Here is a 15,492-nt window from a genome sequence, read left to right as displayed (position 1 = left end):
GTCTTCCCTACTTGGAGAGTAAGCTGAGTCAAGCCAATATGTGGAGGAGGAGAAGCATGCTTAATCAGACAGACTACAGTGAGTGAATCAGTCTCTATACTATACAGGCTTCAGATGACATTGATTTTAAAAATTTGCATGTAGTTTTTAAAATAAAATACATTTTTAAAAGCTCTAGTCATCACCTCTCAGAGTAATCCTTATCTTTTACTTACCTATATAAATACATTAGAAATGAAATCTGTTTTTCAACTATGAACTCACATATGTAAAAACACATAGAGGTGCTTTTAGCCGCTACTGAGAATGAAGTCATCCAATATCTCAGTAGGGTGGTCATATTTTGTCTTGGATCTCATTCTTCTTACCTTCTCAGACACTCTGTGGTACAGATTACCATTTCCCTCTTTTCTATTCAATTTTCTCCATCCCAACCGAATCCTCCTTTTGGCTTCTAAACACTCAACTGACTTAGCCTCTCCTTTCTCTTCACCTACTGCTTCTCTCTCACCTCCTCTGTAAAGCCACACGAGTTGTCAATGCTCAGTCTCTGCGTTACCTTGCCTCCTTCACCTCTGACTCAACCCCTCTCTATCTGGCTTCTGAGCCCATTATTTCTATGTCTGTTAGAGTCATGCAAGTCACCCCTGCATTGGATGTTTCAGTACTTGAGTTACTTGCCTTGCAGCAGCATTCATTCAACTCTGTTCACCATTTCCTCCTTCCTCAAACATTTTCTTCCTTGGCTTCTACAACACACACTCCCCTGCTGTCTCTCTGACTCTCTAGGCACTTCTCAGCCTCCTTCCCAGGCCCACCTTCCTCTGTCCAGCTATTCACTGTCAGAGCATCTCTCTTCTCTTCACTGCACACATTCTCCCCAGTCCATCTCTGCTGGATCTGCAGCTTAGTAACCACTCTGATGGACAACTCCCCAGTGTGTATCTACAGTCCTCTCCTCTGCACTCCAGCTTTCTGTCTACCACTGACTACTTGACTGCTTCAAAGGCACCTCAAGCTCAGTTCATTTAAATTAAAACTTATGACTGTCTCACCCTTGTCCTAAAAACCACTTGGTCTTCTTTCAGAATTTCCTATCTCAGTAAACACAACATCACTTATTCTGTTGCACCAGCCAGAGACCCATTGTTTTCTCCCTCATCGCCAGCCAGTCTACCCCCTGATATTGTGGATTTTACCTTCTTAATTGCTCTCAGCTCTGTCTGTCTCTCTCCATCACCCTAGAGCAAAATATCATCACCTTATACCTAAAATACAGACAATAGCCTCCTAACTGAGTTCATCTGGACCCTTCTGATCTCCCTCCCACACTCAGCCAAAATGATCTCTTCAAAGCAAGAACCCAATTGTGCCAGCCCCTACGTAAAACCTTACAATAGCTTCCCATGGCTCTCATTTTGAAGACCATACTCCATAACATGCCCCTCACAGCCTCACTTGCAATGGCCTCTCCCAACTTCCCGAGCCTCATCTTGTCCCATGCGCTGTCTGTTCCTCTCTGCTCTGGTGGGAAGGACCTTCCTTCAGTTTCCCACACACACAACACTTCTTCCTGATATCATCAGGCTTTTGAATGTGCTGTTTTTCTTCCCAAAGTGCTCTTTTGCCCATCTTCACCTAGTTAATTAACGTAGATTTTACCCTCTCCATGACAACTCAAATTCACTGCTACAGGGAATCCTTCTGCAACCTCCCTAACCAATACTAAGATCCTCAAACCACCTCATACCTCTCCTCATAACACTTGTTACATCTTTTTTTTAATGTGTGAGTATTTAACGAATGTCTATTTTCTCCAGTCAACACAAGTTCTATGAAGGAAGCTCCCCTCATTCATCCTCAGACCTTGGCACACTGTACATGCTCAATAAATATTTACCAAATAAGTGAACATCCAAATTTGTATCTTCTCAGAAAATTTTCAGTAAAACTTTTCTTAGGCAAGTGCTGACAAAAAAAATTAATGAATTCACAGTGATACATTTTAAGAGAAATAAACATATTCACATGGTGATGTTTCCAGTGTACTTTTTGTGCCAAATATATTTTTCATATAAACAATAACTTCTTATACATGTTCTTTTGAAAAGTATTATGACAGATCTGTTTTATTTAACAGAGAATAAGCTATTCTGGTGTATGTATATAATTAAATACACACAGAGTGTAATGGTGTATATATTATAGATAAACCTTCCAAAGCAGACATCATAAAACTTCTATTTATTGTTAAAAGGTTTGAGACCAAGTGTTCAACCACAACAGATAGAACTTGCGTAAACTGATTTCACAAAAGCATTGTAGACAACACCTTAGAATATTCTAAAATAACAAGAATGTACAGGCAGGCAGGACAATGGGTAAGATGTGCTCAACTTTTATAACCCAAACAGGGTGACCCTGCTTATGGAACAAGTATGTCAGATCTATTTTCCCCAGTGCGAGGAAAGCTCTACAGTGCAGACAGTGTAGGAAAGCACTCCACATTTGAAACTGCCTAAAACCCTATGGCCAGATGTTGCCTGTAATACCTATCCATGAGGTCATACTAATGAGATGACAATGTGAGACCAACATGGGAAATGTGTGTAGAACTCTTTCTTATTCAACGGTCGATCGTAAGATTGAACAATTATCTCCATTCATTTCCACCATCCCTGATCTTTTCCCCTTGGTCCCTATCAGTCACTGCTTGGGAAGACTGGATGAATCTTCCTTGATAGTTTCCCATAAAAGCACAAAAGTGACCATACTTACTGCTCAGAACTACTGAATAGGTTACCTTCTTGGCAGGTGACTTTAGAATTTTTGTTTCACAGATGATATAACAAGCCAAATTCTATTGATTCTGAGCATTTTTTTTTTCTGTAACTCTGTTGACTTAAGCCAAGGACATGCCTATGATCTTAGACTGCTATCTTATTGTTTAATTTCATGAAAAGGTCATAAAAATGTTCTTCCACTATTGGTTTTCCAGTTTTATTATTTTATATATTATATGCACTCTTACTGTGATTTATCATGAGGCTACTATCATTTCCTAGAAGTTCTTGAGCTACATAAGAATCATCTAGGAATCTTGTTTAAAAAGGTGGGTACCTCACCCTATCCAAAAATTGTGATCCAGTGAATTTGGAGTGGTGCCTTGGAATGTGCATTTTAACAAGCCCGCAGGTATTCCAATGTAGGTGGCCCTCAGAACAGTTTGGAAAACATTCCTCCACAGGCTTATAAAATAGGAGCTCTGAGACTTTTTAGATCAATATTTTAATGATTGATAGAGAAGCCTGGAAAACATATCACATTTTGATTGGTATGAAATTATTGAGAAAATAAGCCATTCAGGCCCATGTAAAAGTACCCTCAAGGATCTGTTGTCAAATTAAGTTTGTCTGTACTATTTTGGACCCACAGCATCTTGTAGGATGTTACAGAATCTATGCTGGGTTATGCCTCCTCCCTTATTCACTGCTGACAAGGTATGGCACTCGAAAACACTGCCTGCATAGTCGTAACAAACATGCCATTCATTACAATCCTTGGTGGTTTCAAAAACCACAGACGCTCAGTCTGCTAAATGTGGCTCCTGTGACCTCCTCATTTAATGCTTCTATCCCTCCTTAAACATATTCTCTGTAATCATAGTTGGCTTTATTACAACTGGCACATACACACACAAATCAGTAAAAACATGGGAGGAAATTAAAGTAAATTTGAGACTCTTGATACATACAAAAAAATTCCCCACAGACTACATAGGAGTTGTAAATCCCAGAAGTAGGGATTTCAAGAGACAAAAAATTTTTAAGACATACTTTTCTCAAATTTTAAGTATCCTATATTGGTTATGCTGTTACAGTTGTCCCATTATTTTCCCCTTTGCCCCTGTCCACCCAGTACACCCCTTCCCTCCAGCAATCCTCTCCCCTTAGTTCATGTCCGTGGGTCGTGCATATAAGTTTTTTGGTTTCTCCATTCCCTATATAATTCTTAGCATCCCCCTGTCTGTTTTGTACCTACCAATTATGCTTCTAATCCCTGTAACTTTTCCACCATTCTACCCCTTCTACCCCTTCTGTTCTTGTTTTTTTTTAGATTCAGTTGTTGATAGTTGTGAGTTTTTTATCATTTTACTCTTCATAGTTTTGATCTCCCTCTTTTCTTAAATAAGTTCCTTTAACATTTCATATAATAAGGGCTTGGTGATAATGAACTCCTTTAGCTTTACCTTGTCTGGGAAGCACTTTATCTGCCCGTCAATTCTGATAGTTTTGCTGGATAGAGTAATCTTGGTTGTAGGTCCTTGCTTTTCATCACTTTGAATACTTCTTTCAGCCCCTGCTTGCCTGCAAAGTTTCTTTTGAGAAATCAGCTGACAGTCTTATGGGAACTCCTTTGTAGGTAACTGTCGCCTTTTCTCTTGCTGCTTTTAAGATTCCCTCTTTATCTTTAACCTTTGTCATTTAAATTATGATGGGTCTTGGTGTTGTCCTCTTTGGGTCCAACTTGTTTGGGGTTCTCTGTGCTTCCTGGACTTGTATGTCTGTTTCCTTGATCAAGTTAGAGAAGTTTTCTTTCATTATTTTTTCAAATAAGTTTTCAATATCTTCTCTTCCTCTTCTCCTTCTGGCACCCCTATGATTTGGATGGTGACACTTTTGGAGATTTCCCAGAGTTTTTTTATTCTCTCCTCCTTTCTACTCTTATGTGCTTCCCATACTCAGTGAGTTCTCTGAGTATCCTTATCACCAGTGTTTTGAACTCTGCTTTTGATAGGTTGGTTATCTCTGTTTTGCTTAGTTCTTTTTCCGGAGTTTTGATCTGTTCTTTCATTTGGGCCATATTTCTTTGTCTCCTCAATTTGGCAGCCTCCCTCTGTTTGATTCTGTTTATTAGGTAGAGCTGCTTTGACTCCCTCTCTTGGCACACCTGTTACGTTGTAAGAAGCAGACCCTTAGGTATTCACCAGGACAGAGCAACCTACTTCACTTGCTTTGTGGTACTATACGTAGGGGAGGGCTTGGAGAGGTAATAATGCCACTTGCTCAGCCCTTGTCCCATTTCCAGTCACTTCACCCACTTCCCTTATATGACTGGCACCCCTCTAGCTGTTGCCTTGGTGGTGGTTCCCAGAGTGGGTGGCTTTGTGTACATTCTAGGACCATGGGGACCCTCTGAACAGACTCACCTGAGAGACCAGCAGTTTCTCCCACCATCCCAATCCCCCGTTTTTTTTATTTTTAAAGACTTTATCCTAGGCTGGGATCTCTTGTTCCCCACATATTGCTCCTAGTTTTTATCTACCACACATGAATGTGGGACTGCTGGTTCCACCAGCCACCACTGCTGCTTCTCCAGTGCCACCTTACCACTGCCACACCGTGTCCTCTCTGCCCTGGCTCCCCATCTCCACCCTTCCTACTTGTCTGGGTGAATATTTCTTCTTTAAATCCTTTGTTGTTGGACATCCATGCAGTTCAATTTTCTGGCAGTTCTGGAAGTTGTTTTTTATTTTAAGGTTAGTTGTAATTCTTCTTATGATTGTGCAGTGAGGTGAAGTGTGTCTACCTATGCCTACATCTTGGCCAGACGTCTTTTTTCTCAACTTTTACTTAAAACCTATGTGTGTGAAATTTATAATTTTTCTTTCAGAATTTGTCTTCTTTTGAAGGTATTTATTTTTCACAATCGAGAAAGAATATCTAAGAAATAAAATATCATAAGTTAGATTGATCACAGTGTTAATGGTGAGATATTTATGCCCAATGCAATGCTTTCAAACAAAGTTGCATGAGCCAGAACATTCACAGTGTAAGGAATTTCTGAATCTGGAAGTTGGTGTGCAATATGAATAATAGTTATTTGGGGGTCACTATCTACGGTCATAAGAACAAGTGGGAAGTCTGGAGGAAAGGGATAAACCACAGAGAGAGTGAAAAACGTTCCCAATGCAGCCCAGCCCATTGGACTGGCTTGAAGATGGAAGTCTTGGTGAATAAACGTATCAGTTACTCAAAAACAGGAGTTTATCTCCCTTTGGGGACTCTGAATTGCCTGTCACACCTGAAGTTAAAAACCTTCAGTCCTTGAACCTTGAACGCATTCTCGTCTCACTCTAAACTCTCTTGCCATGCCTAATACTTTCATACATGTTCCATTACATTCTAGAGTGGAGGGAGAGAGATGGGTTTTGTCCTAGAGCTGTGAGGATAGGGTATGTATAAAAACTAACTGTTCATCATCACAATAAAAGGATGAGGATGATCATTTTATGTTATGATGATCATGATCATGATCATGATGATAGTAACTACTATTTATTAATAGTAAATAAATAATAGTAAATAATACTATGTACCAGGCACTTCGCTAAGCAAGGCCACTGTTAGCTTTTATGGCACTTGTATATGCCTTCGTTTATGGTGGTTGAAGCCCACTTAGAGGTGCATGGCTTTGGGAGCAAAATTCGGGCTGACTTTGAGCCCCTACTCACCACTTTGGCTGAGTGCTCCTATGCAGTGAACAATCTGCACAGCCATTTTTGGTGGCCCTGTTGTTAAGCACGACAACTCTCAAGGAAACTGAAGCTCAGTGACTTGCACAAGACCAGTCAGCTGTTAAGTAGCAACCTCTGGGCTTCAACTGACATCTGGCTCCAAAGGCACTGCCCTTGCCCCATAACCTATAGGCCAATACCAGAGAAAGTTTCAGGTACAGCCCTAAATGATCTATTATAATAAGGACTAAACATGAATTAAAACATGCCATGTTTAAATAAATTAAATTTGGCCAAAGACATATGCAGAATTGTAAGAAATCTTAGAACAAGATAGAAACCTTGAATTGATGAATGTTTATGCTCTTGAGATAAAAGGAGGTGTGTAACTACAGAAATTATTATTTTTCATTCTGTTACATTATAAAATTTTAGGTTCCACTCTGCATCCCTGATGTCCAAGGATCATTAGGATTGGTTTCTCCTTGAATCTCATGCCTCATCTCCTGCTCTCCAAGTCCCTCTAGGTTCCATCACATAGAATGAGTGACAGTTCCTAAAATGCATTTGATACCCCCTCTGTAAGCCTTGGCCCTTTGCATGATTATACTTTCTAGAATACCCTTCCTCCCTTTGTCTTCAGAATCTGCTACATGTCCCTCAGAATTTAGCTCAGTCAACACCTGCCCCAGGAGGTTTTCATGCTTCCTACACCCCAGTTTAGACTATGAGGTAGGTACCTCTCCTGTGTGTTCCAGTCCCCCTATCTCTGGCTTTCAGCTACATTCAACCACCAGGGATATGGACAGGAGATGAGAGAGAAGAAGAGTGAGATCAGGTTATTAATTCCCAGCTTCTTCTCTGCCTGGTCACTGCAGGCTGACTGTGTCCTCTGCCCATGGCCACAGCTCCTGTCAGGCAGCTCTCTCCATACAGGTCTGCCTCTGGATGCTAAGTGTTCTCTCTACCTTTCCCTTTTCAGGCAGAGGAGTGTTTATGATGCCTCCTCATAGTTTCTGGGCCCAGAGTACCACGGTGCTTTTCCTATACCTTGCCCACATCTGTGTAGACAGTCCCTTTATTAACTCACCCAACTTCCCAGCTCAAGGTGCCATCTGTTTCCTGCCAGGACCCTGCATGAAATATAGCCGATCCCATCTGGGGTCCATGAGGCTGCATAGCTGTGCTGGCTGGACCTTCACAGGCCCTAGGCCCCTCGGTCCTTAAAAAAAGCAAGATCCTCCCTAATGGGGCTTCAGAAGAACTTTCAAATAAAGCCCAGTATGACCTTTCCATGACTGTTTGATACCTAGTCTCCTTCCTGGACCTTACACCTAGGAAACCATGAATCACCCTCATGCCCTCAGCCTTCAGCTCATAACTATGTTCCAATACAACTGCTTCTAAGCTCATGGCTTCTTCCAGCTTGTTTAGTTTTGTTTTTTTTTTCTTTTCATGTGCTTTCCCTCACACATCCCTCTTGCTACCTCAGCCCTTTTCTGTGCTCTTCCTAGAATATTCTTTCTCCTTCTTCAGCAGGGGCCCCACTCCCATGTTACCTCCTCACAGCTAGAAGCAGAATTTCCTTTTTTGAGTGCTTGGCTTCTACTTCTCCGGTGGCATTCTCCAAACTCTATCTACACTGAGCTGTAGAATTTGTAAAATACTTTATCTCCCCATAAGATGAAAAATTCAGTCTCCCTCTGAACCGGGCTTCAGATCCCAGCACAGCGCCTTACAGCTTGTCTATGCTCAAAGGTGTGTGTGGGAGGGCTGGATTGTTGACCGAGGAACAGAGGGATATTCTTTATTGCCTTACTCTTCCAGCTATGGAGTTTCTGAGCTTTCAGATGTCTGTCTGATATTATTTCATTCTTCTTCACCAGTTTCCTGTTAAAATGATCAAAATTCACCTTTTATTAACAAATATTTTCAACGCTTGGTGCACAAAAGAAATACAATTACTGTACACCCTGGTTGGTGTGGCTTAGTGGATTGAGCACCGGTGAACCAAAGGGTTGCTGGTTCGATTCCCAGTCAAGGCACATGCCTGGGTTATGGGCCAGGTCCCCAGTAGGGGGCATGCAAGAGGCAACCACACATTAATGTTTCTCTCCCTCTTTTTCTCCTTCCCTTCCCCTCTGTGTAAAAATAAATAAATAAAATCTTTTTTAAAAAAAGAAATACAATTACTATACAAACATTTGTATTAGCATTCTGAAAGACTTTAATGTTGATAAAAATGGTAACAGTTTGGGTTCCAATCACACTAAATAATTCAGTTTAATATTCCATAGTTTTTTGAGCCAACTGATAATTAAAGAAAGGAGTAGATCCATCTTGGTGGAGAATGTCTTAGCCAGATTGTGGTGCTTTCAATCAAATAATGTGCTTATTTTCAAGTGAGAAAATATTTAAATATCCTGTATGCATTACATGCATACAAGGTAGTTTCAGACACATGCTCAGTCCCTCATGGTCTCATTGCATATTGCATCTTTCAAATGAAGTGTGATCATGCTTAGAAAGAATTAGTTCCATGTTTTACCCATGAAGAGACTATGATATCATATAAGAATTATTGATTACAAAGATGTGCGATGGACAACAGACTATTAAAGTGACACATGATCAGTCATGCATATGCTAGGCATAACTGCAAAAATTTTTAAGTTTTTCTCTTTTTTTTTGCCTGTCAAAACTATTTTTAAATTAATCCTACAGCTACAAATAACCTGGCTTTTACAGAATTATCTAAAGCTAACTCTGATGCCTAAATTAGAGCCCTCACATGTAGCTACATTAAAGTTCTGCTAACATTTCCTTCCTAAAACCCTTTCCATGGACTTTTCTCCTGGAGTTAATTTTCTTCAGGAGTTAATTTTCTCCAGGCTACAATGAAAAGCCCTTGCTTTGCAGCATTTCTCTGCAGTCCTTTTTCCTTTGTTCTCAAGTGAACCTACCGTTTTGTCTGGAGTTCTTCACTGTTGTTATGGGCATGTGGGTATGTGGGTATAATATCCCCTCCCTGCTTTGTCTCAAACAATCCTTTCAACTACTTTGCCAAGTGCTCCTCAAAAACTTTTGACATGTACTTTTCAATTGAAACATTCAGATCTGCCTTGAGGAGAAATACTTGTAGTTAATCTCCTGTCCCAGATCCAGAGGAACCCACGTGCTTACATATTACCTAAATCAATCATGTTTTCAAAGCAGCTCAAATCACATGGTTATTTCAAATGCTCCTTTGAATAAATAAGGAAAACTAAAACAGGAAACTTTAGTACGTGGCATTGCATTAGATCATCTTTCCATGAAAACCATGGAAAAAAGCAATGTGATTACAAACTGTGAAGTAAAGTCTTTAATAAAAGTAGTGATGGGGTGGGGGGAGGACTTTGCCACTTACCTAGTGTCCTCACATAAATTTCTCCATTTTGATTTTGATCTCTTGGCATCCTTGTTAAGCAGGAGAAAACTATTATTTTTTCCCATTGCTGATCAGAAAACTAGTTCACAGGACTCAAATCTAACTCTTCTGAAACTTTATTCAAAATCTTTGAACATTACAGTTAGATTAGCAATTTTTTTTCTAATTGGAAAGCATGAGAAATGGGTGTTAAAATTTTATTAAATCTAATCTTGGCTTGGGTTTTTTGTTGTTGCTGGGTTTTTTGTTTCCTTTTCTCTCCTCTTAGATCTCCCCTTGGAACTTTCCTTCCTCTTCCCAGATAAGCAGCTGTAGCCTTCATTCAAGACTCCACAGCACAGCACACTGTTAGTAAACACCCACTGAACACGGCAGCTCAGGCAGGTAGACACTGGGTGAGGCTGCTCCTGCTCTTGCACAGCAGAGCACCTGGAGAAGAATTGGCATCCTAAGTGCTTTCCCTAAGGTAACTGCAGAGTAGAGGCTGCCCAGAGGAAGCCCCTTGTTGATGGAAAATTTAATGTTGCAAAGAACATTACTAGTTTTAAGAATGATCTGTGTCAGCCCTGACCGCTGTGGCTCAGTTGGTTGGGTGTCATCCCACAAGGAAAAAAGCCAGAGCACAGGTGTGGGTTGTTCCCCAGTGGGGGCGTGTAGGAGAGGCGACTGATGTTTCTCCCCCTTCCTTTCTCCCTCCATCCCCTTCTCTCTAAACAAATAAATAAATGAAAAAGAATGGTCTGAGTCCGATGATTCCTAGTAAAACAAAGCAGAGCACTGAAATCATTTTCCTGACTTGAGTGTCAATACTTCTTGAGTTCCTGCTTTCCCCATTCTCTCTTATGCACAATGCTAACCACCATGAAGCTTCTCAGGAGATAGGAGTCACTTCTCAACACTGACGTCTCAAGATCAAATGTCACCTTGAACATCCAAGCCCTTTTCTGACCACCCAAATGGATGTGTACCAACCCCAAGTCACTCACTCACTCTCCATTCTATTTTTATGATAGCCCCATCACTATCAAACAATATGTTTGATTTTTTTCTCTGTTTAGATTTAATTTGGGATTGACAATGAAAATCCAGTTGAATAATTATTAGACAAGGAAAAAGAAGCCAAACCAGCCTCATTAGAACTTTGTTTATGAAAACTACACATTTCATTATTCTTACCTTGAAAATGCAGTCAATGTGGACAAATCCTCCTCTGAGATACTTTGGACAACCTACATGAGAAAATAGAAATGGTAGGATAAGAAGGATCAGTTATGTTCATATGGTCAAACAGGCACTATCCAAATTTCCAAGTGATAGAAACAAATTTGATCACTTTCAAGGTGCTGTGAAAATTGAACATAAATCTACATAAGTAAATATTGTCATACTCCCCAGAAATCAGGTGTATTTATATGAATTTGAAGAGTGAATATTATATTATTGATTAAAGAAATGAAATTCTTCAGTTTGACATCTAAACTTCTGACGTGGTAACAGATCTGCTAATTCTATGACTATGTGTAATCATATACACTCTACTTCAATGTCAAATTAATCTATTCATTCAGCAAATAGTTACAGACTCCCTGTTATTTGCCAGGCACTGTATTTTGCCTGGTGAGGCACCGTATTTTGCCTGGTGAGGCACCAGTGAACAAAGCAGACACACGGCCCTCACAGAGCTTTTGGTTAAACAAGAAAGGAAGACATTAATCAGATAAACACCAATAACAATCTACAGATGACGATGCCAGATATAAAAGAAACATGTCAGATGCTATGAGAACATATAACAGGCAAAGCCACCCTGGTCTGGGTTTGGGGAAGGTCTACCAAAGGAAGCAACATTGGAGTTGAAACATGCATGATTAGTTGTTGACTAGGCGAAGATGGGAATATGGAGAGTGAAGAGAGTATGTGTGTTCCAGACGGTGGAAATATCATGTTCAAAAGAACTGGGTGAATTTGCCTTGCAGCTGTTATGGCTTTAGGAAAACATGTCTTTTGGAGCACTGTATTGACTTTTGCTGCCAAATAGCTAAATATACTTGGTTTGTGATTATTTATGAAGTTATATTTCTAGGCAGTTCATGTGAACAGAATATCATGAAGCAAAGGAATTAAGAAGCACAGAAAAGCTGGCTGGCTGGATGAACCTTAGAAACTGCTAACCAGATGCTCTTTTTGTGAACTGTATTTCTTTTGAAAATCTCTATGAGGTCTTTCAACACTTTCCCATCATCATATCTAAACTGCACATTATTTTAGGGACAAAGGGGGAGAGGTTAACAAAATTCATAATTTATAAGCCCTCTTTCCAAACATGCGTACTGGATTCTGGTTCACTGGACAATTCTGACTTTTGATCAATTGCCAAATAAATAATGGAAAATAAATGGCCTGATCATTCTGTTACCGTCAACAGTTGTAAATCAAGATGGCCAGCCTCTCATAGAAGGAAAACTTAAAGAGAAGCAAGTCAGATGGAAGTTCATCAAAAGGTGGAAAACCCGTTATTTCACTCTGGCTGGAAATCAACTTCTATTTCAAAAAGGAAAGTCTGTAAGTTCCTCTGTTATTACACTTGCATTTTTAAGGTCTTGATTGGCACCAACCAGCTCGGTAGGCATTTTGTCTTGAGTTAAAATACCAATATATTTTTCCTCCTCCATTTTACAATTTTACAGTGTTATTTTATTACCCACATTCCTTTCACTGTCTATTCTGTTGAATTCTATGTTAGCTAGTCCACTACGCCTCTTAGGTTTATTATGGGGACTGTTTTGTTGACTTAAAGTTGTAGAAGATAAACTGCTCTTGACTGAAATACTGTACCTCTTGTTTCCTCGTGGATCCCCTACATAAATGTATGGCTCATCATTTGGACAGTGATTGCTTTTATGACTACAGATTATATTTAGACATGGGGACCTAAGGAAGGGGGAGCTTAGGCAGGGAAGAAGAAATAAAGGCTGATTTAATTTTTTTTAATATTTTATTTATTAGTTTTTAGAGAGAGAGGAAAGGAGGGAGAAAGAGAAGGAGAGAAACATCAATGTGTGGTTGCCTCTTGCATGCCCCCTTCTGGGGACCTGGTCTGCAACCCAGGCATGTGCCCTGACTGGGAATTGAACCGGTGACACTCTGGATCGCAGGCCGGCACTGAATCCATTGAGCCACACCAGCCAGGGCAAGGCTGACTTATTTTAAGTAACTTTTGAAATCAACAAGTTCAATTTGATTAGGGAAAAAAGACTACTGTCTTTCATTCCCATAATATTCAGTTAATGAACAAAATGAGACTCTAAAAGAATTAATAAATATTTAATAGAATTTTCCATCTGAACTAGGATGCTCAATAAAGTCTGTGTTCTGAATTTTCAGTGAGAAACTTATCTCCCACTAACAATGTAAAGTCACCCCCTTCTTGTCAAAGCAGTTTTATTTATCATTAACCTCTACTCATTCAGGATCAGGGGAAATGAAATCTTGACCTACTTCTTGGCTATTCTGAAATATAATAATGATAGCTCATCACTGCTTATCACATGCCCACTGGATTGCCTGTCACAATCCTGTGAGGTCAGCACTATTACCATTGCTGTTTTCCAGACAGGGAAACAAGGCTCAAAGAGACTGATGGGCTTGACCAACGATGGAGCCAGTAAGAGGGTGAAGCTGGAGTCAGGCTCGGGCAGTAAGCCTGACACCGAAGCCCTGCTTCCCATGTTCACTAAATGCAGAGCCAGTGGCAAACCAGACTGTGTCGGAATTAATTAATGAAAGGTGTTAAATTTCTTAAAACTATGATGCACTGAGAGCATACATATGCATTGTATCTTTGGAGTGCCCATTATAAAGTTTATTTGCATTTATTACCCAACAAGAATCAAGAATGGTATATCTGAATTTGACAAATTCTGATCAGTGCTCTTTTAATCAATAAAACTTCATATTAACTTTTCGAGTAAAAAAAGAGACGTGGATGATACCTACTCTGAATTCATGTTACTTTCTTCATCTGTGTGTATTATAAAATATACAGATGGATTTTTCTGTAGACAAATATCTTTTTAAAAGAGAAGGGTAATGGTGTATTCAATTTAGACAGTTATTCGAGATTTTAAGAAACTTTTTTAGCATAGGTTCACCTTGAAGCATTTTTAAAGTGTTAAAAATGGCCATCTGAATTTCCTGGGTTTAGTAAAGAAATCAGGAACAGAAGCTAAGATGTAGTGATTTCTCAGATCCCTTGAGACAAAGCAGAGTCAGTATAAAAGAGTGTTTTTCCTGAACTTAAACAATGACCTTTAATACTTCTTGACTCAGAGCTTTTTAATAAAGTTTAAAGAATAAGCTATTTTATAATTGGCTGACTTGTTTAACATCTTTATCGGGAAATAATGGCTTGACATTCCCGAAATCTGACGAAACATATGGCTCGAACATTGGGAAATAGTACAATGCGGTATGAGGACCACAGCGAAATCACCTTCACCCCCGGGCACACAGCAACCAGGCAGTGATTAGCAGTCTAGCCAAAGCTTCAGCCATGTCGTAAAGGGCCTTTCTTGTAAATGAGAAAAACGTGCACTTTAAAATAAAAACTAAAAGACCATAGCATTATTTTCTACTGTTAAGAACACCATTGCATTCTTAAGGTCTTAATCTCTACCAGCCAGCTAGGCAGTGGTGTCCTTTGACTTCCTGTCCATTTCTATCTTGGTTAACTCACTGTCCCTTTTTAGATTACTATGGTTTCATTTCTTTCTTGATCGGTATCAATTTCTGCATTATAAACTAACCCCAAAAATATCATTTTATTACTGGCAGACACCATAAACCAAAGTAAGCTGGCAAAGGATTGTCTAGTACAGATATCTTCAAACTTTATCCTATACACCCCCTAAAGGAATGTTGGAAGATCTATATTACCCTACAGCATTTTAACTTGTATCCACCCTTTTATCATAAGTTTAAACAGTTACACAATTGCAGTTTCTGTTGAACTATGAATATTGTCAGCTTTAAATAAAAAGATTACACATTTCCTTTAAATGTAACCATTGAAATAAAATATCATAGCAATTTGACACCTACACTATCCATTTAAAAAATTACATAAATTAATTCTTCTTCTTGCCCTGGCTGGTGTGGCTCAGGGGATTGAGCATGGGCCTGAGAACCAAAGGGTCACTGGTTCGATTCCCAATCTAGGGCACATGCCCAGATTGTAGGCCAGGTCCCCAGTAAGGGGTATCCAAGAGGCAACCACACATTGATGTTTCTCTCCCTCTCTTTCTCCCTTCCTTCCCCTCTCTAAAAGTAAATAAATAAATAAAATTTTTTAAAAATTTAAAATCAGTTCTTCTAAGTAGAAATATTTACATTGTTTCATTTTTTTCTCTGAAATCATATTTTTGTTCTACCTCTCCCACAGCATTTCATTGTAATCACCCTATCATTTTTCACTGCAATAAAACTATGAATATAAATTAAAATTTAATTTTAATTTCTTGTGACCATCAGTGTCCAAATGTTAAGA

The 15,492-nt window shown here is 39.4% G+C and overlaps 1 protein-coding gene across 4 annotated transcripts in view; it reads left to right on the top strand.

Annotated features, from left to right (window-relative positions):
- VEPH1 (ventricular zone expressed PH domain containing 1) overlaps positions 1–15,492 on the top strand; it is a 197,987-nt gene that overhangs the window by 177,116 nt on the left and 5,379 nt on the right. For 3 of the 4 annotated variants that reach the window (XM_045197271.2, XM_045197268.2, XM_024560285.3), the window contains exon 13: positions 12,373–12,509. The exons of the other annotated variant lie outside the window; for it this stretch is intronic. In XM_045197271.2, the coding sequence (XP_045053206.1) occupies positions 12,373–12,509 (137 nt within the window). The remainder of the gene's footprint in view (positions 1–12,372; positions 12,510–15,492) is intronic. 4 annotated transcript variants of the gene reach the window in all.

This window comes from Desmodus rotundus, chromosome 2 (assembly GCF_022682495.2).
Source record: "Desmodus rotundus isolate HL8 chromosome 2, HLdesRot8A.1, whole genome shotgun sequence".
Taxonomy (NCBI): domain Eukaryota; kingdom Metazoa; phylum Chordata; class Mammalia; order Chiroptera; family Phyllostomidae; genus Desmodus; species Desmodus rotundus.
This window is presented reverse-complemented; position numbering and strand designations above follow the sequence as displayed.